Source organism: Conger conger, chromosome 8 (genome assembly GCF_963514075.1).
Source record: "Conger conger chromosome 8, fConCon1.1, whole genome shotgun sequence".
Taxonomy (NCBI): Eukaryota; Metazoa; Chordata; class Actinopteri; order Anguilliformes; family Congridae; genus Conger; species Conger conger.
Window position 1 is genome coordinate 55980024 of NC_083767.1, and position 24211 is coordinate 56004234.

The 24211-nt window shown below is 47.0% G+C and overlaps 1 protein-coding gene across 3 annotated transcripts in view; it reads left to right on the top strand.

Annotated features, from left to right (window-relative positions):
• The first annotated feature begins 1250 nt into the window (after nucleotides 1–1250).
• rap1gds1 (RAP1, GTP-GDP dissociation stimulator 1) overlaps nucleotides 1251–24211 on the top strand; it is a 48413-nt gene continuing 25452 nt past the window's right edge. Inside the window, exons 1-6 of one of the 3 annotated variants that reach the window (XM_061252149.1) lie at nucleotides 1251–1473; nucleotides 1586–1647; nucleotides 10942–11049; nucleotides 14649–14771; nucleotides 17423–17548; nucleotides 22240–22386. In XM_061252149.1, coding sequence (XP_061108133.1) covers nucleotides 1644–1647; nucleotides 10942–11049; nucleotides 14649–14771; nucleotides 17423–17548; nucleotides 22240–22386 — 508 coding nt within the window. In that variant the 5' untranslated portion in view covers nucleotides 1251–1473; nucleotides 1586–1643. Of the gene's footprint in view, nucleotides 1648–10941; nucleotides 11050–14648; nucleotides 14772–17422; nucleotides 17549–22239; nucleotides 22387–24211 lie in introns of all 3 variants that reach the window. The other 2 variants (XM_061252147.1, XM_061252150.1) reach the window with 2 other exon arrangements.

Genomic DNA, 24211 nt, shown 5'->3' on the forward strand with positions numbered 1-24211 from the left:
AGCCTAAATTATGAGAATCCAGCCTAGGTGTGTGTGTGTGTGCACTTGTGTCTGAAGGTGTGTATTTGTGTGTTTGTAGGTGTGCTTGTGTGTGCGTGTGTGTGTGCTTATATCCATCCACGAGAGAGAAAGAGAGAGAGAGAGAGAGGGAGAGAGAGAGAGAGGGAGAGAGAGAGAATCCACACAAGCACAGGAACACAGAAGCAGGTGTAGAGAGCGTAAAGGATTACTGGCTTCAGAGGTGAGGACATACAACAACAGGCACAGACCTCCCCACTGACACGTTCATATTTCATTTCATGACCTACGGCCCACGGAGCGGTCCAACATGACCTAGGCAAGACGAGAAGACCATCTATAATAAAGAAGGATCTGTTGACAAATGGTGTTTATCTCTCTGTGGAGGCAGTCAATGCAAGATATCCTTTCACAGAACCCGCTGTCAATAGGAATCAGGGACACGGCTGCCAGCCCCTGAGGGGTGGGGGCTCTTTCAGTACCAGAGCAGTGTTCTCCAATGCTGCAGAAAAGCTGAATTCACCTGCAAATTATACCTTCTGTGTGGGTGCTGCACCAGGGACCGGCATTTATTTTTTGAAGTTAATGACATTGCCACTCAAGAGCTTTTCTTCAAACCCTCTCCCCTGTTTGGAAACAGAGGCCATGCGAAGTCAATTTTATGATAATGATGTGCATGCAGTGGAAAGTAGAAATAATGATCTTTGGTGTATAGCTGTCACAAATAAATGTTTGGTTAATTGATCCTGCTAATTATTTTCCATATTCTTGAGGATATTGCCTGTTTTCTGGAAATCCCATAGGCGCACTTGCATGACAGGGAGGTTGTCACTCCCAGCATGACATCATCTATTCCTGTTTCTGGAATGGCAGAGTACTCATCATATTTTAAACAAAGTATTTTCCGGGTTGAAACATGATCATTTCTGTGAATTGTCCATCAGACTACCACTCTAAGTGCCAATCAACATGAATTAAACACTGTTAAATCGTATCGACACGAAGTAAAACAAGATTTCTTGATGAATGAACCGAACCAGTGAACCCCCTGTAGTGCCCCTCCGGCAAAAGCGAACAGAACAGGGCGTGGTGCAAGCGACGACGCAGATTTAACCCAATCAATGGCGAAATTAAGCTGTCGTTTGCATACTGTGCGCCAATCATATTCCAGAGTGGGTGGAGTTTCTCGACGCATGGACGCTGTGCTGTATTGCAACCTGACTGTAGTAAGGAAGGAAGTAAATTATTTGGAGGATTGGTGACAGTAACGGCACTGTATCCATGAAGAATAATATCTCTTTGTACCGATAAACACTAGCCACATCTCTGCGCCCATTAACATCGTGGCGGGCTCAGGACTGTTTGCAATACTGTATACACCAAAGTGGTGAGAGACCGCGAAGTGTAGGCTGCTGTCTGTGTTGCTGCTCCGGGGACGGGGTGGTGCGGGTTAAGGTGGGCCTCGCCCGGATATCTGTTTGACTAGCTAAAACCCCATTTCTACCGTATCAAGAAACGGAGAGCGAGGAAATAACGTACGATTGTGTGTTTTCACTGTGTACACCAGTCTTCGGAAGCACATTCGAACAAGACTTAAAGGACTGCCGCGCACTTCCTGAGCCTAAATGGGTAAGTTTGTAGCTGGCTCCCCAAATTGCTGCAATTAGCTAGCTACTGTATCTACCAAGCTAGCAAATGAATGAAATGCACCGTTTATTGGGGATCGTCCCGTTTACTAGCTACAGTATCTAACTTCACGTAGTACGGACGACTTGCACATAACTGTTTCGCTAACTGCTGTCATCGTGACTGGTTAACGTTAGCTGGCGCTGCTGAGTTTTGGCGTGTTAGCGAACTACGAAGAGCTGCCAGCTAGCTAGCGAAGTGGGTTGAAACTAGTGTAGCTAGCAAATCCTGTCTTCATTTATGTAGAGCATCGCTAACACGATAGCTAGGTAACGTTAGCTAACGTGTTAATGACTGGCAGTGAACATTTTTTTCTATTAACGTTTTGTTGCACAGCTTTCTGTTTTTATTTTCTTCACGACCATAGCCGTCATTAGCTGAGTAACGTTCGCTAGCTCTAGCTATGATGCTTTAGAATTCTTGGCACAGCAGCTAGCTAATTTTCCATCTTCGCGTTGCGGTGCAACTAGCTTCCAGAAGCTAACGCCCGATAGTTTCAGGAAAATGGGGAATTTGTAGCTCAGAATATCAGTTACTTTACTTAATTTTTTTATTTCAACATAACGCTATTAAATCATAGCCTAATGCTATAAAACGGTATTTAAGTTACCTAGCTTGGTACTGCTGTTATGCAATCCACGTGTACGTCAGTTATTCATTTTCACGCACAGTCCTCTGCAAACAGCGGCACATACTTTTCTGATTGACATTTTGACAGCATTCTCAATTTTAGCTTTTATTTTCGCATGTCAACTATATACGAACATAGATAAATTTGTTTTCTGCGACCTCAACGCTTTTACCTTCCCGAAGAGAGCGCAATGATGGTTTATTTTGCGCACACCTTACGGTGCCCTCGTTTATACGCATTGAAAAGAGGTAGATGATTGAGTGCTTAAAACAAATTATCGAGGGAACTAATGCTTGTGTGTATACGCGGTGATACAATTTGATTGGCGCTGCATGGAGATGGTGATGACTCCTGGGTCAACGCAATATAAATGCAAAGCCATCGCCCTGCATCAAAACAATCAAAAGAATACATTCATGTTTTAATGCAAAATACCTATATATGCCCATATAATGTGTATTCATATAAAGGATTGCAATGACGTTTTGTACTTTAGATAGATTGCATAGACCCTGATGAACATTAAGGGCGGGGGCGGTATGAAGTTGCCACTTTCACTGGGAATAGTTAAAGCGCTAGGCTTTTTAAATGCGATTCACTACATCAAAATGATTTCGTTTAGGTGGGAAACGACCATGGGTAATGAAGTTCAAAGGATGAGCGAAGATCGAAACCCATAAGAGGAATTTTATCATTCTTAACGTGTGGTGTTTAATTCAACCTCTGTCTGGTCTTATATTTATCTTAAGAAAGCCTGTTTTCTACTCACATGAATGTAGGCCTAGTGGAAGCAGTATAGCAGTAGGCTATTGTCTTTTCTGTGCTAAGAATATAACATAATTCTGGAGAAATGGAGTATAGAGACACATCCATTGTGTGTGTGTTTGGAGACATGATAGTAGGCAGTTGAAATGGTCTGATGCCTTAGTGAAGCTCAATGAACTCTCCATACAAATTAAAAACCAGGACCCTCTCTCTGCCCACCACCCTGCTCAGGTTATTCTTGTATTATGAAGACTTCATTCCAAATACTGACCCTGACTGAACTTTCTGGATATTATTTGGGATTAGAGGGAATTGACATGCTCAGGTGTACTGCAGAAAACCTCATACACACAGTTGGCTCAAGGGTAATTGAAAACGCATCTCTTGAGTCCTTCAGTGGTCAAGCAGGTGAAATGGCCTTTGTGAAAGGCATTGGGTGTGAGCAGCAGATTCAGTACCAATCCCCTTAGTTTATTCGGCATTGGAATGAAGTACTGAACTCATAGCTCTCTGACATCCATTTTATATGTGATGCTTATTAAAAGTCAGAGAGTCATTTCCTTTTTATGGCATGTCTTTGATTTAATTCATTTAAGGAGCTACTCTTGTGCAGGATTTTAGTCAACTGGCTTTCATTTTTAAACAAACAAAAAAAGTCCATCGAGTTTCTTTAGACCAGCTCTAAATACAAAAAAAGCCTGCCTCCCCAAGAGATTTTCATACTTTTTGATTTTCACATTTCTTTCATGACATTTTTGTGTTGCAAAGAATAAGGATTGGGGAACTGTACTAACAGCAGAGCTGCATGTTAATATCAAGAACCTCCTAAATGTGTAGCTGTAGCCCCTACGGTCTTCTGTCTCGTAAGTGCTAATGTAGGCCAGTGCACAGTAGCTTAGCGAGACTATGAAATCAGCTGCTGTGGAGGTGGGGTACTGTAGCAGGTGAATGTGTGCTTTTTAAAAACTTAGTCTGTATAGGGAGAAATGACTCAGGGTGTGTAGGAGAGGTTCAGTTTGAAAGTAATTTTTCAGGAAGCCCCGTTAAGCCACAAAATGTTTGCCGTTGCCCTTTCTGCAGTTATTACCCGCCCGCCCCGTGACTTTTAGCGGCATTAGCGGAGCTGTTGGGTCAGAACACCTTTATTCTGAATGCGTTGTCGGCCAGTTCCCCTCCCTCTCAGGTGTGTATTCATGTAGTTTTTATTACACGTCATGGGCAGCCGTACTCAGTATGTTAATACTTGTGGCGGGCATGTCTTTGGGCTTGTCGGGTTGTCGTGAGACGTGCGTGACTGCACTGCAAGAGCTGATTTTTCTCGGAGCTGCGGCAGAGAGGCGTATGCCGGTGATATAAGGGGGAGGGGCCCTTGTAGTGTGTGTGTGTATGTGTGTGTGTGTGTGTGTGTGTGTGTGTGTGTGTGTGGACACACCACACTGCATCTCATCTTCAGAGGCACCTGCGTCCTCCCACCCAGGGAGGCCAGCGTGAAGGGGTGGTGAATATTGAAATGTGTGTTACAAGAGGTTTTTTTTTTTTTGTTCTAGTGGCTGGTGTTTGAAACGTTTGACACTTCGGCAACCGTTTCCCCTGCTGCGGAAAACCGGGGCGTCCTGCTTGGGCCGTGTCATTTCACGCAGGGTTGTTTCGCGAAACCGATCGAACCCGAATCCCGTCCGTGCGGTAACGTTCACCCCCCTCGTGCGCAGACCCTTCCCGTGGTGCTGCGTCGGGCCGTCTCCCCGCTGCGTCTCGCTGCGCATTGGGAGGAGCGGCGCTGTGTTTGGCGGGGCTGGGCCCGCACTCTTAAGATGGAGCCGGGGCGGCGGGCTGAGAGTGACGGCCCTTGTTAGCGGCGGGAACAAGCCGCTCCCGTGCTGGCTGTGCCAGCTGCTGTGGCTGTGACATCCGTGGGATTTGTGCTCTAATAACAATGAATATTTCAGTGGCTCTTACTCACTGCTCTGGCTCCACTCCACTTTTGGTGCTCTCCTGATTGCTCTCCAGCGCAGGATTCCTGCTGGATTTGCCTCCCTCAACTGAATCAATTGGTTTTTCATCTCTCTGACTGCATGTCCTCTTGCAGAGGAGCGAGCTGCTGTCCAGCTGAATTTTTTTATTTTTTCTCTTTCCCTCAGCCATTCGGCGTGTCTCCTAAATTGTCTGAGCCGTCACCTTGGAATTGTGAGTTTGCACTGCCCTGAAATCTTCCGAGCCTTCTCTAGCTCAGTGCGGACTCATTTTGCTGGAGTTTGACTGGACACCCTTCATGTTTTCCACTGGTTGCTCAGGTAGAGAGAGGGTTTCATCCTCCAAAATCCATAACGGAGCCGTTAGATCTCCATGAGCTGGGTTCCCCCAGGCTTTGAGGGGCTGGCAGAGCACTGCAATGGCTCACGGTTGCTGTCACAGTAATGATTACGGTTGCATAAACCTGCCGTCATTCAAGCGGAATAGGCTACTGCAACAGACTCCAGATTAAAGCTATCTGTTCCTCTGTCAGTATGTTTGTATTGTGAGGAAGCGCTGTATCTGAGATGCTCTTTGTGTTTTGAGTTTCTAGGCGTGTGCTGTGTCTGCAGATCTCGGGAGTGAGGCAGGGAAAGTGACAGGTGATGTGGCAGTGGTTGTTGGTCAGAGTAGTTGTGAACCCCAGACCACTTTCAGTCGGTGAGCCGTCTTTTATTTCATTTTTATTTTTTCTCCCAATTTGGGAGCCAATTGTACCCTATCTAATCCAAATCAGTGTTAGCTGGGGATACACAGCTTACGACCCCGTCCCTCGGCAGCCCAGATGGATCTAGCGATCCTGAGAACGACACGCCTTCTTCAAGCCGTCTCGTCTCACAGCCCGTGATCGTGAATCGGAGGCAACCGGGGTGCTGTACATGGCGATCCTACTAGTCCCTGCTGAGTCCCTCCCTCGGAGCAGCGCGCCAGTTATGCCGCTCCATGAGAGCCGGCCAAACTCAGCTTTGACAGGACGGGGAATCGAACCCCGGTCCTCGGTGTGTAACTGTAACGAACTGAGGCCTGCATCAAGGTCCGTTTCTTTTAGCTGTGCGCCACCGCGGCCCCGTCTGGTGAGCCGTCTTCTAACCACCGAATAGGAGAGGTGTTCAGAGGGCTGTTCCTGCCCTGGTTAGCGTCTCCAGGTGGCCTGGGATGGCCACGTTGGCTATCAGGAGTACCTTCTAAGGCAGCTGTGCCCAGCCCTGTTCCTGGAGGTCTTCCGTCCTGTGGGTTTTCACTCCAACCCTGACAAAGCACGCCTCATTCAACAGCTAGTGATCTTGCTGAGCTGCTACTTAGTAGAATAAGGTGTGCCAAATTAGGGTTGAAATGAAAACCCGCAGGATGGTAGATCTCCAGGAAAAGGGTTGGGCGGCCCTGTTCTAAGGCACGCAGCCGAACCTCCACTGTAAAGTATAGGCCTGTGTAAGATAGCTTCGCTGTTCGATGAGGTTGTAGTCATGGCTTTCTCAAGTGCTTTGTTGGTGCTTTAAAATAATTAGCTAAATTGTGGTTTGCAACTGAAGACTCAATACTATAAAGCACTGTGTCCCGCTAGCTGGCCGCAGGCAGAGATTCATTGCTTTCCCCGCAGAGGATGCTGAAGCGCGTTTCAGATGCGCTTGTGCTTTCAGAATGCACTGCAGACTGTGTAGTTTGGTTGGCTGCAGTATGCTCACTCTCTGATGCGAATGTGAATTTGAGGGAGTAGCACTTTCCACCAGCCTACAGTACTTCGCACCAGAGTACTGCCAGGGAACACTAGTCTTTATGCAAGAGGCTGTACTTGATGAGTACAATCTGTGCGGTTCAAAACGAAACCAGAGAGAATAATGTCAGTGTCCCTATGAGAGATTACGCTGCTTTAATTTGTGATTGTAAGCTTGAGGCAGTTGGGTCCCCTTGATTAGCTGTTCAGTTTCTGCTGTGGATTTTCTGACCTGCTCCGTGCTGCCTCATCGAATGCGGATTGCTCTGTGTCTATGGAGAGCTAAGTGCGGCATCTCTGTCACACTCATTTCCTCTGTGGACTCTTGGGCACTGTGGACTATTGGACTAGTGGGCAGTTAGATGTATTGGATGGTGTTTTGCTCAGAGCGGCTGGAGTTCCTTTAGTTGGAGAGAAGATGTCTGCCTTTCCTGGGGGGAATAAAGCAAGCAGCTGGATCTCTCAGTTTGCCTGTCTCTTATGGAAGGGCCAAAACGGCACTGTCCTGAATCTCCATAACGAAATGCTACATCACGTCTTGTGTGCAGTATTACTTCATCAAGGTGCTTGAGCTTACTGTAGTCTCTTGAATCGATAATGATCTCTGCCAGCAGATCTTCCAGTTTAAACGTGTCTAAAGCACACGGATTTGCACGGTGCATTAACCTGGCAAGCTCTCAGGTTGATGTTATCAACAGAATTGTGGCCCCAGCTTGCGGTCCTCGTTCATCATTATGAGTACTTGTAATGACAGATCTTCACAAGTGAACAAGTGAAATCCCGGTGGTTTAAAAAAGAAACCCGTTATCAACGTATTCCCCTGTTTGGGAAAGAACATATCTATACTTTTCCTTTGAACAGCCAACTGTCCTGCACCATTGATTTTTTTTGCTTCAGGTGTCCTTTGAAAACTATTCCAAGGAGAGAAGCCCTGTCATTATCATGCATTTGGATCTGATCGTTTTAAAAATATCTTGTGCAGAACAGGGCAAAGATTATCTAAGAAGCTATTCACGATTTCAATCTCTTTCACAGAACTGATAATTAGCTTGGAAATTGGGCTGAATTGATTGAGATGGGTTGAATAACTGCTTTATATGCCAAACTGATAGTAATTAGGCACATTCATTTTTATAACTGTTTGAACATGTCATTTTTTTAGAAAAGGATAAGATAATTCACAGGCTGTTCTGTAAGCCCTGGGGAACCTTACAGAACAGGGTGTCATCCTGAAATGGAGTCAGTCGAGCTTTGCTTGTAGAATATGCTCTGTTTGGTGTAAGTCTGAAAAGGTACTTTGTTTCTTCAATAATTTAAAGCACCGTTGCCTACCTCCCTGAATGTTGACTCATCACCATGGGGGGTTATTTAACCGGCTAGCAGGAGAGCTTTGAAAACGCACGGCCTCTTTAATCATTGGTTGGCTCCACTTGGCGATGAAGCCCTGGGAATAAGTTTGACAGAGTCCCCATTGGTTAGAGGCTTGTGGGACCAGACCCAGTGCAAATGCTCAGTGTTCGGAGAGTTGTGTTTCATGAAGGCCATATTTGATGGTGTCGCACTAAGGTGTCAGTAACCGTCTTATTTGAGCCAATAAAAAGCTGTGGTGCTCAGCAGAACAAAACACAATGATTACAGTGAATCAGTGAGTCGCTGATATCACGTAGTAGCCCTGCCCATTTTCTAAAAATGTTTTGCCTCATGGAACTTCACTTTGCCATCACTTCATGTGACTGACGCTAAGTTGGGAGCTGCTCAAGTCCATGTTCTTGCTCAGTGGTACAGTGGCCTGCCCAGAAGTCTATAGGGGACCCAGCCCACCCTGTATTTCAGCAAGCCTAGTTCATTGATGACTGTGACACACTGCCTCTGTGAAAAGGATGGCTTATGAAATGAGTCATGGGTCACACCTCCCACTGCCTATTGACTGCACTCATCCAGTGTACCTGTGTTTGCTAACAAGGCCTTCCTGCCCCTGCAACAAGCTGGCCTACAACAGGTGCAGACTGTTGAAATTGATTGTAAAAATAAAAAAATGCAGTGCTGTTGAGTATGTTGGAGATTGTCCCTTCAGGGGTGGATCCTGTATCAGTTTAGGGTATGGGGTTTCAAAAAGAAAGATTTGGCACAGATTTGAAATCGGAACACGTACACATTTATTTCATAGAAATTTGCTATGAAATGTATCATTTATTCCCTGTAGGTAACTTTTTTAAGGCCATGTAATATAGGTCAAATATCCTTCCTTCTTAGGACATGTCTTTTTGGCAAATTTCAGGAAAATCTGTCACGTCAAGAGAATTTGGTCCACATCCACACAGAATGCCAAAATGATGTAACTAAGCACATTGTAGCTTCACTCAGTGTACCATGACAGAAATGTGTCTTTTTCTATGAAATGTGCTGTGATTATTCTCCAGTATTTGGACTGCAGTAACAAAGGATTTGGCTCTTCCGCAGACAGGAGGTGCTTTGGGCTCTGATATCAGCTGTTAAAGAAATTGTGTTTTTTGGAACCGTTGTGATCGATATTTTGTTGGTATTTAGCTGCCTGATGTTTGTCATGTTACATAACTACACGAATTGCGTTGAAAAGAAAAAAAGAGCAAAGTGGCTGTGGTTCGTTCATCTGGCAAACGGAAAGGTCAGCGTTGCGTAACGGTAGTAATCTTCTGGACCCTCACAGTCTGAATAAACAAGCTATCGGCATCGTTTGAGAGCTGTGGTCTTTACATGGCCTGCTGGTTGAAACAGGAAAATAGGTAGGCGGATGCGATACAGTTGATTGGTGAGAAGTCGATTCTTTCAAGAGCCTGGAGGCGTTGCTGTCTGAAATCCAAGTGGTGTCAGCTTTTTCCCCTCTCAGGAGAATATCTGCTGTACTTAAAGCAGTAGTTGGAGATTTAATCTGTTTATTCTCCTTTTTTTTTTTTTTTTTTTTTTTTTTTACCTGACAGTGTTTGTTAAATCTGTTCGCTCCTTTCATCAGCTTGCGTTTATTTACTGTTCAATGGGCCGATTCTTAAAAATAATATTCTAAAAGGCAACGGTTAAAGCTGTGAATGTGTTGGTCCACAGCTGAAGTGGAGTGGTCTTCAGGTCAAGATGAGCTGGCAGTGGCCTAAATGCTACATGGACCGTCAGTCCGAGCTGTCGTGCACACCAAGGGTGAATCGGAAGTGACAGCCAGTAGCAGAAATGATCCTTTGGGCCCTGTCTGCAGTTCAGGCTGGCCAGCCTGGACCCCTCCTCAGTGAGCCCAGACATATAACACTGCCCAGTGGCAGAGTGAGTTTGGGTCACAGACTTGCTATTCTGCGAGATCACAGAACCCTTAATGTCGCCCTGGTAACTGCTATCTCTCTCTCTCTGGCCGATTTCGGTAGGATTCTCTTTGGTAAATTGCTAGCAAGGAACCAGCTTAAGGAAATGCCGCTTAATTTTGTATCAACAGTTTCTTTTCTTGGGCTTAAGGTTAAGCGTCTCCCAATTTGGCTCCTACCGTGATGATTATTGTAGAATCTGTTTTCTCTCCTTCAGTAAAAAAAAAGGTAAGGTTAGGACTAGCCTTAGGCTACGTTTTGTCTGAGAAGACGGATGTAGGCTGTGATGAACATATAAAAAGATTTTGTCCCTGTTGGAGCAGCTATTTTGGTTTGAGAATCACACTCTAATAAAAGGACGTACTGAATGTGTGAATTCCATTGTCATATGCACTTGGCGGCAGTCCTTTGCTTTTCTTCACCGTGGTATTCCTTATAATTAGGCTGATGTTTGATAACACCTCTTTTTTTAAATCAGGATTCATACGCGTTTGGTTCATCCAAGTTATTCTGGTAGATCGGGCTAAACATAAGACGAGAAAGGGTCACCCTGAGAACTTTAATCTGTCTTCGGCTTAACTGCAGCAGTCTCAATTCGCTCCCTTTCTGTCTCTCTTTCCCTCATGACGTTTGTCGGATTAATTCGTCCTCGCAACCCCACCGAGATGCGTGTGTTTTCGGAGAACTCCTCTGACCTTACGGTTGTCCAGTGCACGCATGCCTGTATTTGCTCGTGCGTTAACCGGCCACCGGATTGGATGGTCGCTCACACTTGCCTCTCTTGTTAATCCCTGCAGACAACCTTTGCGAAGCCCTGAAGAAGCTGAAGGTGGCCTCGGCGGACAGCAGCTCTGACAGTGTGGAGGGTGGTCTGGACTGCGTACTCAAAGCCTTGGCCCACAACAGTGAGTCTCGCCGGGAGCATCTGAACCGCCGATGAGACCATGACCGTTACATCACATTATTGCCATTTGGCAGACGCTCTTATCCAGAGCGACGTACAGTTGATTAGACTAAGCAGGAGACAATCCTCCCCTGGAGCGATGCAGGGTTAAGGGCCTTGCTCAAGGGCCCAACGGCTGTGCGGATCTTATTGTGGAGTCACACCGGGATTAGAACCGCCGACCTTGCGTGTCCCGGTCAGCATGACCAAACACCAGTGTCCAAATGGGCTATGTCAAGTACTAGCTTTTAGCCTAGTCATAAGCTGAGGCACTGTAGCTAGGTCTTCTCTTGGGGTTTTCACTTAATACTGCAGCCATTTTTGCTCCCTACCTCTCTGAAAGCGGTTGCGTCCTACTGCACAAATAAGCTTTTCGCTGATTGTCTGAGCAGCATTACGACCTGTACAACCCATTCCATCACTCTTGAACACTTCTGCTTATCCGTGTCACACAACGACTCCCCTAGCTTATTTTATTTCCCTCCATAGTTTTAATATTTCACAAATTCATTAGCAGTTAAGCACAGCCATGCCACCAAGTTGAGGGAACATGGTGATTATTTCATAATGAAATGACTCCATCTCTCCTCTATTGCGGGTGTGAATTAATTGAGAGGAACATTTTTGGAAATTAGATTTTTTCACCACAGCGTTGTTAGGTCTGTTTGCCGGTTCTAGGTGTTGCGTGCTGAGTGTTGCCGTATCAGACTTGATAGCCCCCTCCTTGGGAATAATATTTAAATTCCTACATTACTCAGTGTCCTCACAACACTTCCTCAAACACAAGACCTCATGATACTCGTTTCAAATCGAACAAGTTTGATGCATAGGTAGCTGTTCATTGGACTATTGGGGTTAATTACACGACGGGTAATCCGTCCCACATGTTCGACTTTCAAATCAAAGCTTTGTCCACAGGGCAGTCCTTTGACCAGTGCTCCACACTCATTATGCTGCTCAAAGCAACAACAATGATGAGCTTTGGTGCAGAATGGGAAAATGTTATTCCACTGCACAGATTATGTGTAGTTATAAAATCAGCCCTTGGCATGCTGTTACTCTTGATCATCAGACACTGCTATAATCCACAGCTCCCAGCGACGTAAGCTTAATATTTTAAGTTTAATAATATTTCAAGGTCATAATGTTTGTACCATCTGACATCTCCTTGTATTGATGTTTGTATTTCAAATCTGCAAGTCATTGTGCATAAAATGTCTGGAATGTAGGAATTTCAGTGCCCTTGTGGAGCCCAATGCTGTCCAGATTGATTAGTCGTTTAGGCTGACAGTAACTGAGGAGATAGTGTACATGCTTCCCGTAGGGGGGGCTACAAATGAGAGATCTCGCAGCTGAAGGTCATACCATAGTGAATTATTCAGCAGGCAGCCCCTGCAGTAAAATCATACACTTCCTGTGTTCTCTCTCAATGTCCCTCTGCCCCTAACTCAGACTCCCCCGCCCCCCCCCCCCTCCTCCCCAAACATCACTGATCCAATAATCCACTTAATTCCACCTTGTGTTGACCCACTCGAAAGCCGCGCTGTAGTCTCTTGATTTATGGTGCGCGTCTCCTGCCGTTATTTAATTTATGTGGGGCGAGCTTGTGAGCGCTGCTTCGTCCTGTCTGGGTGACGCCTGGTTGGCCGTGAAGAGCCAGAGCTGAGCGGTGTGGAGCAGGAAGCCGATGACCCACGCCGCCCGCCGGCCGCCCGCCGCCCGCCCCCCTGCCCCGTCCACTGGTGCCACGCCCTGTCCCTCCCCGTGACTCTGTGTGCGGGAGACCGAACTGTTACGATCCCTCCAGTTCCGTATGATGGAGGCTGAATGCTAGCGCAAGGCTACAGGCCGTGAGAGATCTCTTTAACTACCTGACCGAGACCAGGCCGTGGTGGTATTTGCCACACAGGACTGGGAGGCCAGCTTAGTGTTTCATGCATCACTTCCCCCCCCCCCTCCCATTGTGAATCGCAGGGTTTTTAAAGGATTGTTTCTTTTTAAGATGTCCATCCGTTGGAATTCTTTTAATAATCCGGCCTCTTGAGTAATTTCGTTTCGCGCCTGTGAATTGAGGTCTATCAAAATGGATGTCAGTGGCAGAATGTTAGACAATATCTTACGCAGCTGGAAACCATTCGCCAATTTTCCTAAAGTTTCTTGAATAATTTTATCAGTAAGAATTAAAATGAAACAAAATTAAAAGCGTAGGCATATTTAATCAAAATGGAGAGCATTAAACAAAATACTGCAGATGTAGAAGGAATTGAATAATACAGTGCAGAATGAACAGATAAATTCAGATGTTTATATATTTTCAAATGATTAGAGCCCTTTTCATGTCTAGATGCAGCGGTTTTGCATGACTAAATCGACATTTGTATAGATATGTATAGATTTTCATATACAGTATAGGTATGTATGTAAAAACAAAAAACGTCCAGTGAGCAGCAGTTCTGCAGACAAAAAGCGTCTTGTTAATGAGAGAGGTCAGAGGAGAAGGGCCAGACTGGTCGAAGCTGACAGGAAGGTGACAGTAACACAAATAACCACACATTACAACAGTGGTTTGCAGAAAAGCATCTCTGAATGCATAACACATAAAACCTCTAACTAGGTGGCTACATCAGCAGGAGACTCAATAGGTCTGAAAAATAATTCTAATAAATACCTAATAAAGTGCTCACTATATATTTCCTAGGTAAAATGTGGCAGCTGTTTCTCGGCCGTGAATATGTGCGAACAGAACTGTGCATGGGAAGGGACTGTCATTAATTGGGATCCTGGTGTAACTGACACAGGACGAACCCCCTGGCCCCGAGTTGCTAAGAGACACGGCGTGGAACAGGAAGTCGGGCTCTCTCTCGCGCCCGCGCGCGCTGCCCTCGTTTCTGTCTCCGCCGTCTCCGCTGAGCGTCACGCTGTCACGCGGCTGCCCCCCGCCGTTCTCGCCCGAGGCCCCCGGGCGACGCGTGCCCGACGCGGACCCCCCGCGGTGTTCGGGGCGAGGCGCTGACGGCACCCTCGGCCGCCGCGGGCAGAGCTGCCTCCTGGGCCCCCGTCCTCCTGTCGCCGCGCGGAAACAGACGGTCCAGGGTCCTGCAGGGATGCAGGAAGACTGGAGACTATGGGAGGGAGGGAGGGAGGGAGGGAGGGAGCTGCCAAGCTTATTTCGGTCTCTCTGGTGCGATTTCGCATGTACGGAGGGGTGGTGCGCGTTCGCATAGGGGAAGCTGGGGGAAATGGCGACGGCCTTGTAGTTGTCTGACGGCTCGGGTGCGCTCTCCGGGGGGGAAAGGTAGTCATTTTGAGCGTGGCGTCAGGACTGGATTGCGTGTGCAGTTAAACGCGGAAAAGAAACGTCTTCATTGACGGCGTTGGGGGGAAAAAAAGCTTCTGGAGCTTTCGGATCCGTGCGCACACGTGACCGCGTGTAGGCTATATAGTACGTGGGAGGGGTTTATGCAATGTGTGCGCTCTGTGTGTGTTCTGCAGTCTTGCTGAGTGATGCGTCTCTCTCTGTCTCTCCCTCCCTGTCTCTTCCCCTCCCCCTCTCTCCTCCAGATGCAGAGGCCAGTGAAAAGATCCAGGAAATGGGAGTTCTCCCACTGCTCCCCACTCTGTTGGCCCCACAGTCTTCCTGCACTCCCAAAGTAGCCAACGTCATAGCTGAGGTTGCCAAAAACGGTGAGGTCTTCCTCCACACCTCTGTTTGGCTCCTTCCACTTCACCTTTCCACTTTTTTCTATTCCATTTTAAATGGCTGCGAAAATTGCGGTGTTTTCATTATTGTATGCCCGTGCATTTTGCCCTTCACTCTTCCCTTCTGTGTTGCAAGTGTGTTTTGGATCTGCTGGACACTAAGCAGCCGTTCTGAGGGAGATCATTTATTTATCGGCCAGCATGAAGATAATTACAGCAAAGCCCATTTTAAGGCCAGATAACTGGTGACAGTCTGGCTGGTGAAAGGTATCATAGGAAGTGTAACAAACACACACCAGCTTCATTATTAGCTGTTTAAGCGAAGGTCTCTTCAGCCCCCGGTAGTTCTGTCATTTGTCAGACTCTCTCTTTCCTTATTTTTCCCCCCCCCCTTCTCATTGTGTTTATTAATTGGGCAGGAAATAACAATATTAGCGCTCCCAGCTTGTCTGTCACCAGATGGTGTTGAGCTCGCTGACAGAAGGCTCGATGGGGAGAGCGAGTTCAGCTGGCTTTCCTCTAACAAGAGCATGGCCCTCGCCTGCATCCACATAACATAACGTAACAAATACGTCACGGTATATCTGCATTAAACGACTGTGAAGGTTGTGAGTAATGGGGAAAATACGCGCCGTGAGGCCATGGCTCTCTGTGATGCTGATCAAAGTTGATGTTGTTTAAGGTCCGGTCTCGGGGTATAGCGCTAACTGCTATAGTGTGGTATAATGTGCAGTGCGCACTGGGAGCTAAAACCTGACTCATTCTGGTGGCATTGGCTGGAGCCACTGCTGTGTTTGACTGCCTGTCTGAGAGTCAGTATCAATAGGCAAGAATTAATATTTCAGGCAAATGAAGTACAAAAGCCCTTAGTTTTGATTGAGTCTCGTTGTTCCTTGTTAGAAATGAGAGATTTCTTTACAACAGTGCTCAGTGATTTATTAAACCCTGAAACGAGAAACTCTCTTCGTGACCATCCTTGCCTGGCTTCAATTATGTATTGTCATTGACATTTATGTATCGTACTTTTTTCTTTTTTATCATATATATATAATCAGCCCTTTACCAATTAACCAGCGTCAGCTAGATGGTTCTGCTGAAGATTTCTTCTTATTGCCAGCCAGGGAGGGTTTGCTTGCCACTGTCACTCTAAGTCTGCTCTTGGGAGTCAGGGTCAGATCTCTGTAAAGCTGCTTTGTCACAATGCCCTTCATAAAATGTACAATACAAATGAATTGAATACAGGAAAATGTGCGCTTCAAATTCATTCATGTGTGAAGTGAGCCAGTGGAAGAATTTCGATGAGTGTGATCAGTATGTCGTAACCCCACAAATCAATGCCAGCGAAGCCATCCCTGCGCCTTTATTGACAAGATACCGGGTGGTTATAGGAAGGCGTATTAAGTTATCGAGAGCCTTAATTTTGCATGTAAAGCCATCGATTTTAGTCTACCGTTGAGGGGTGCCAGAGTCTTGCGGTGATTGAACTGTTCCTCAGTCGGAGAGTGTCTAAATGAAACCGTGTGAAGTGGTGTATCGATTGCGCTATTCCCGTGTGCTCAGACACAGGAAAACCCTCGGCGGAGAGGTTGTTAACCTGCACCGTGGGTGCGTGATCACCGGCTGGCCGGCGTTAAGAAAACAACGTTTAAGCGTGGGAAATGGCGTCCGACTGCTGGAGCCACCTCATAACCCTTTACAGCTTCTCACCGTTAAATGGGCTGGGCCAAAGAGGGTTCTAAGCACGGTAGTGATGGAAAAGGCAGTCGATAGAAGGGGTTACAAGTACAGCAAAGGTAGTCTTATCGCTGTGCCCAAGAAACAACTGCAGGGTTTCTCTCCTCCCCCCCCTGTCAGTCAGCATATTTCATTTTGTTTCCCTCTTTAATAGTGGGCTTGCGATGTTATCTGCCTATGAGCTGCTATGCTCTCGGTCGACTGCAGTGCCTTTGACATTGTCCTCTTGGTTATTACTGTGTGTGAAAGGTTTTATATGTCAGGGAGGCTGTGTGCAGGCAGCAAAGGATAGTTAAAAGGGGGTCAATGGACAATAATGAATGTTTTGAGCTTCTTGGAAAGGGTAGGAGCCTGCTGTTTAAGGCCTGCTGGTTCTGCTTGGCTGGAACGGATGGCATTTCTCTCCTAGAATCTGCCTCTACCAGGAGTGTTTGATCTTGTTCGGCGCAGGTGGAGGTGTCAGTGTCACTGCCCTCTCTCCTTCAACTTTTGAGACGCAGTTCTTTTGTGAATACCTTCAGGGTAGCTTCAGCCACACCTGAGTGTTTTAGGGGAGAAAAGATGACCCAGAGCTGCTGTCATGCTTTTCAGATGACTGTTGCAGGCCGTTCCCTGGCTGGACCTTCAACCTTTTTTATTTATTTTATTGGGTTCACTCATTGTTCCATAATATTAACCGTATTGAGGGGCACGGTATAATTTTTTTATGTCAATTTTGTATGTATATTGTGTTGTAGACCCGATTCACATTGGCCCCTCTGCTCAAACACAGAGATGTCGGCAGAGTTCATGAGGAGCCCCTGTTTGTGGCTTGTGGTGACAGGGTGTTTGTGCTCTGTGTAGAGTTCACGAGGAGCCCCTGTTTGTGGCTTGTGGTGACGGGGTGTTTGTGCTCTGTGCAGAGTTCATGAGGAGCCCCTGTGTGGAGGCCGGGCTCATCCCGCCCCTGGTGCAGCTGCTCAACAGCAAGGACCAGGAGGTTCTGCTCCAGACGGGTCGCGCCCTGGGGAACATCTGCTACGACAGCCGTGAGTACCCCCCCTCCCCACCTCCCCCTCTCCTACGCCCTGACCCTGCTCGCCTCCCCCACAGGTCTGGTGCTCCACCCCCGGGAGGCATGCAGCTCTGTAGCACATTGCTGCCATTTCAGAATACCACACTGAAAACGGTTGGGATGCAATATTCCAAAATGGCAAAAAAAGGTGTTGACTTTTTTTTTTTTTTTCTCAAAGTTCAAGCGAGACCTAGAAAATGCTGAATTTTTTTTTGATTTACTGTATTTTATTGTTTATTTTGCTATTTAAATATGTATAGGAAACGGGCAAATCCTACCACTGAGTCCATGGGGTTGTCGTTGATCTGCTAGTCGACGGTAACCATGGCAGCAGGGCAGGAACTGGTCTGCTAGCCTGGAGCAAAGCCTGGGGTGCCTATCCAGAAAATGGTGTAGAAGGTTACTGTGTGAGGCTGTGTCAGTCAGAACTGAATTGGACCGGCTTGGCTAGAGTCATGGTGTGCTAGAACTGTGTGGAGCTGCCTGGAGCTGGAGAGCTGGTGCAAGGAGTCGCTTGCACAGCGGTCCTCAGGATCTCAACAGGAAAAGAAAAATAAGTGCTCACGCTGGTCTGAAAGCTTCTAGTTGAGTTTGAGTAATTAGAGAGGAGGAAAAAGCTGGTATGAATAATTACGCTGCTGCACCAGCTGCCCCCTGCATTTTCTGAACCAAAGTAATGAGAGAGCGAAGCTTTTGAGACGTCGTCTTATCTCTTAGTCGCCGCTCAGACTATGAGTTCTGCAGTCGCGCTTTCGTTGATGCTGACGGGGACGAGAATACGTTGTGCTCGGAGATCCACTTTTGACTCTGGCTACTGTGGAGAAAGTTTTGAACGTGGGTCTTGTGACAAGAGTTGGTCTGATGGGGATACCCGGCTGAGAAGGATCCAGCAGCTTTCTGAATTTCTGGGCACATTGTCAAGTCACTTCCTCTAATGAGGGAAGCTCTGGGGATGCTAAACGTTGATCCATATACCGAATGTCACTTCTGATTGAGATTTAACTCCGTCAGTTAACTAAAAGACGTTAAACCTGAAACCTTAAATACAGTGCAAGCATCCACTGCTTGAACAATATGGCTCAGTGGAAAAAGAAACTGCTGTGCAATTATTGTTCACGTCATAAATACTAAGTCTTTTTAGTTTTAACTAACGAAAGTCTAACTAAAAGACCCGAACGCAGTGCAGCCCGCTTGTCCTTCGGGACCAGACCCACGACAGGCTTTGTCCGGGCAGTTTGTTTTGAGGAGGAAGTGGGCCGACATCCCCTGGACGATTCTGTCGGGAGTCACAGTTGAAGTCTCTCAGTGCAGATGGCTTGCTGGAACCCTCCTGTGTGTTTGATCACCTCTCACCGGGTTGTCCATCCTCACCCAGTGTCTGGCAACACAGGAGCTGATGGTCCCCGGTCTGGGTCCCACTGGCTCAATGTACAAAGCTGTGTGAAACGACACTTTGGCACGGATCATTTGCTTGGTATGCGGGTGTCTGCTGGGTGAATGGGAACAAAAGATAATCGAATAAGTCGGTGCCTGAGAAGTCCTATCTTTTGACATTTTGGGACTGAAGCAAATGAAGACTGAAGAAATGTTTTCAGATCTTTCTTTAGATGTTTTTCCCCCTCTGAAAGGATACTGGGTACTCTGGCTTTCTGCCGTTTTCTTCTGGCCTGTGCGGTAAGGGGAGATAGGAGCATGGTTTGTCACTAACGCAATCCCGTTTCCATTCTGGCTGTGCGCTGTGGGGCGGCAGCCTCGTGTCTCACTAATCACCTTCTGCTCCTTCGGTTTGCCTGGCTCCGGAGCCCCTCTCTGCCGGGTTTGTAGTTGGCGCGTCAGCAGACCAAGCAGGCAGAATCTGTGTCAACTGTCTAAGGCTGCGTAATGCGTCGGTGATGCGTCGGTGATGCTGCCGTGTGCTGTACGCTGCTCTGTCCCTTTAACCTCTGTGTCGATCTGTGGCACACGCCAGAAAAGCCACCGAGCTGGAAACAGGCCTGCAAGGGCTATGCTTCGGAGCTTGCATCTCGTCCAGTCTAATTCGTCATTTGCGCGGCACGGCACAGGAGTTTTCACCTCCACAAATCTGAGTATGGAGCTCAAATTCCATATCGGGGGGCCATTCCTAGTCCGGCAAAATGCACAGTGTGATTATTAGCACTAAACAAGGCAGCATCAGAAACCACTGAACTTGTAGACCTGAGATGGGATTTTGATTAGTGGGCCTTGGCACAGGCTCCGGACTCGCAGTACCAAATATGCAGTAGGAGTTAGTCTGCTGGACTACAGCACAGAGTGTGAATATTGTGGGGGTGTCACCGCAGGAGAGAGATGGAGCCCAGGGGAGTTCACTGAGGAGACCTGAATAAGAACAAACTCTGCAGTTTGGGGGGAGGCTGGGTTCTTTAAAAAACGGAGCAAGTGGCCAGCGTGCATATTCTCGTGCACAATGCATCCTGAATGTCTATTGTCCTAATCATTGCCGGGTTGATAAACAATTGTTCTTCCAGAGGGATTGTTACATTGCATTACATTATGTTTGTTTGGCAGGCGCTCTGACGCAGAATTACAACGTTGGAGAACATAATGGAATTGCAGTCATCCAGACCTGAGAGTATCTGGGCCTTGACTAAGGGCAGAGTAGAATACATGGTGGGGATGTTTTGGTTTGGCACACAAAATGATCGACAAGGCCGATTTGCTACTGCTGCACAGGAGGACAAGGAACATTCATCTAGGTTTGCTCTGGCTTCTGGTAGCAGGGGCATCCGGACTGAGCGAGAGGTCCTGCACCGGGGAGGACATGTAGATAATCTCTGCCACGTTTAGCGAAAAGCATTTTTTATTATTATTATTTTAATCCTTTATTTAGAGTCGCACTGAAGTCGTCAAGCTCTTTTTCTGGTGTGCACTGAGCATAGACCATAACAAAGAATAACAAAGAAAAAAGGAGGGGAAAAACTTCATGAATGGTTTGGGACATTATTTGGGGAAGATGAGATATACACTGTAGCATCAGCATAGAAGTGGATCTGCTGATGGAACCAAGCGGTTGCATAGGAAGAGAAAAGATTAGGGGGCCCAGTTTGGAGCCTGTTGGAACACCAGTAGATAGGCCCCATGGGTCTTTGCTGGCCACCATCCTCAGAAACCCTAAAGGAGGATCCAAAGAGGTTGAACCCACTTGGTTGGACCAGTGCAAATACCCCTCAGTGTGGTCTGAATGGAGAGAAGGAGCATGTGGCCTACCATTTCAGTTGCTGCACAGAGCCTGTGTGTAGTTCTCATTTGGTGAACTCAGTTTGCTTGTGTTCCTGCTCTGTTTGGGGTGAAAGAGGGCATCTTGGTAGAAAGTGGGACTGTGGCCTCTGTGATGAATACGGATGCTATTTAATCTCGTTTGATCTTACGTTTTCCCAAGAACTTATTGTACATTTTCTCTTAAATGCATCGTTATGATGTAACCCCCCCCCCCCCCCCCCCCACATAAAAGACAAAACGGTGAGTCACCACTCAACATGTTTTGCACTGTTTGTTGAGAGAAAACTTAAGACTTCAGTTGTAAAACTGCTACGTTGCTGGTGCAATGCAGGGATCTTGCCGAGGCTGGAAGTGGGATGAAGAAGTTGCGTTTCCCTTTGTGCCGTCAACCCAGTTTACACAAACCGCTTTGTTGTTTCTGACTTTGGCGCTGTCATTCTGTCTTGGGCGGAAGGAGCGGAGGACACCGAGCGCACGTTAGATTTACGGCAGCTGGAACCGGCAGAGGAGATATAGCACGCTCATTTTTTCCATGACCGTTCATATTTTACCCTTCCTGCCTCCTCCGTCTGCCCTCCACACGCAGAGAGGAGCTCACATTTGGCGGCACACAGCAGCTCCAGCGTTATGACCGACCGAAGTTCAGTTTTTTTTTTCCGGCTCGTATTTTCGTTCAGTGAATTATTTTATATTTTTTGTGTTTTGCTGATGCATATTTTTCATTGTGGAACCTCAGTTGCGTGCCAAGATCATCTAGACCCGCTTGACAAGTGACATTAATCAGGCTGTGGTCAGTGTCTGTGTCCCTCGGCCCGTTGTGTAACGGAGCTGAGAGCGCCTGTGCGGGGGCTTGATTGGCTCCAGGCATTTCTCAGCAGTGCGCCAGCCTCCCAGCTCCACTCTGGAGATGTTGGCTGTGACACGCTGCTAACTCTGGAGGTATAATTGGCCTCTAGACCCAGCTTTGCCTGGGCTTAATTGACAGCTGCCCACTACAGCAAACCCAATGAGGGCGTGGACACACACACACACACACACACACGCACACACACACACACACATACCCATGTTTCAGTGTGGTCAGTACAGTGCATTCGCATAGCTAGATGATTTGGCCCACGATTGAGGTTCTACCTTTGCACACTTGCCTTATGTTGCTATTATGTCTTATCACTACTTATTTTTTTATTATTGTGACTGTTTATGATTACTGCCTGCATTATTATTATTATTATTATTATTATTATTATTATTATTATCATTATTATTATTATTTGTACTCAAGTTATTGCTTAATTTGCTGTTATTTTGTCTTGTTTTTTTTTTGTTTTGTTTTTTTTGTTTGCTTTGGTTACAGTTAACTCTTCTTTATGTTGTTTGATTTGACCTGAACTCTTTGTTTTGCAGATGAGGGCAGGAGGGCAGTTGACGAGGCGGGAGGTGCGCAGATAGTAGCTGAGCACATAAAGTCAATGTCCCAAAATGCTCAACCGGCCAATGGGAAGCTCTTGACTGTCTTTTGTGGCATGCTGATGAACTATAGCAATGATGATGGTAATAAACATCCCCGAACCCCTTTGACCCCCCCCCCCACTTAAACAAAAAAACTGAACAAAAACCAAACTCTTGGGAGAGCTTACTGTAGTGCCACAAGGGACACATGCTTTCTGGGCGACTCTACTGCCTTTGGAACGGCGAAGTGGCTGTCCTGCCCCGATCTTTAACGGGAAGCCATTGCTGATGAGTGAACGGGTGCCGGCTCGGTGTGAGTTAATCACAGTAAAGGATACAGTGGAGCCTCTCCCACGTGAAGCGTTTGTAATACGGCTCACCGGTGTGTGTGTGCGAGCGCTGCTCTTGTGCGTGGCACTGGGGACCGGAGCACGCAGGTGGTGAGGGGGACACGAGCGCTCTCGTCAGACTAATTAACGACTAACACTCCTGCTTCCCATCCTTTCCTTCTCTGGTGCTGCGCTGCGGTCTGGGGGTGTAGCCGGGGCTCGCTTCGTCTCCTGGGGCTGGTGCTTTTTCTCCACTTTTCCCTGACTCTGTCTCCTGCGCAAGGACTCCCTTTAACTCCAGCCTTGAGTCCGCTGTGGCTTTGCCTCCCTATATATCTGAGCGCGAGGCCAGAGCTGTCTGACGTTCGCTCACGCGAGAAGGAGGTGGAGATCGACCCAATCAGCAGCTTCACTGTAGCGATGCGGGAAGGCGTTGAAGCCGACCGCAGTAGTGAAACGGCACAGTTTTCAAGCACCTCGTACCAGTCAGTGATTTCTGTGGGTTTCAGTTAAACAATTGGCTCTCTGATTTCTGTGTGCAGTATTTATATTGCACCATCAAAGACAATCGCCCTATAATGCAAGTATCACTGTACAGGAGGCCGTACAGTGTTTCCAAGCTGACATTGGATTGACACTATCAGGATGTAATTGATCATATCATCAGTTGCACCATAAATATTTTCAACTACCTGTGACTGCACTGTAGTGACTGGATTCAGCTCTTCGGAAGGAGCTAGTGCATCAGTTAGCTATAAATAAAAGTAAAAATATAAATACGTGGCCACTGTGAAACATTATTCTTTTCAGCAGGGCTTGTCTCCCGCTGAGCTTTGGGCTGGCATTATGCTAACACAATGAATGGCACAGCTGCATTGTTTAATGCACCCTACCTCTCTCTATTTGATGTTTAAGAAAGACAACAGATGGTTTATATTTGCCAGCATTTTGATATGCCTTCAGCACAAGGGACAAACAACCCACTCCACGCTGTTAAAAATTGCACAGAGGAACTCATCTTCCGACAGTTTAGGGGCCAGTTGTGGGCCCTCCAGAGCTTGTCCCTGCAGCGTACTGGGTTAGTCACCGTCTGACTTTATAGTGCCGAGCGGCGTGTGTGGAGGGTTTGTGCTCTGTGTTCCTCATAGACCCAGTGGTCGTGACGTTGTGGAAATAACCGATGCGTGTAGGACCGCCATTTGGTGAGGCTCTGAGAAGTAATTACATTTCTAGTTATTACCATTCTAATTTGGCTGCCGTTTTCAAATAAACCGAGGTTCAAATGTGAATATCCCGCAACCCCCCCCACCGGCCATGTTGAAAATGCTTTCTGAAATACAGCTGTGATTGACAGCCGCGTTTATGGCCCGCCTCAAGTCTCAGTTTCTATGAATCGGGTTCCTTCTCCCCTTCATTTAAAACATGGACATGTAACAAAATGGCTGAAATGGCTAAAAGGTTCAGCAGCATCACTGCTGGTCCCTGCGCTCACTGCCACAGATGCTTCCAGCCTCCAGATCCCTGTAACGACCCCCACGATCCGGTTGAGCTGCGTTACTGTAGACGGCGGATCTGAGGAAACGCAGACACCCGTCACT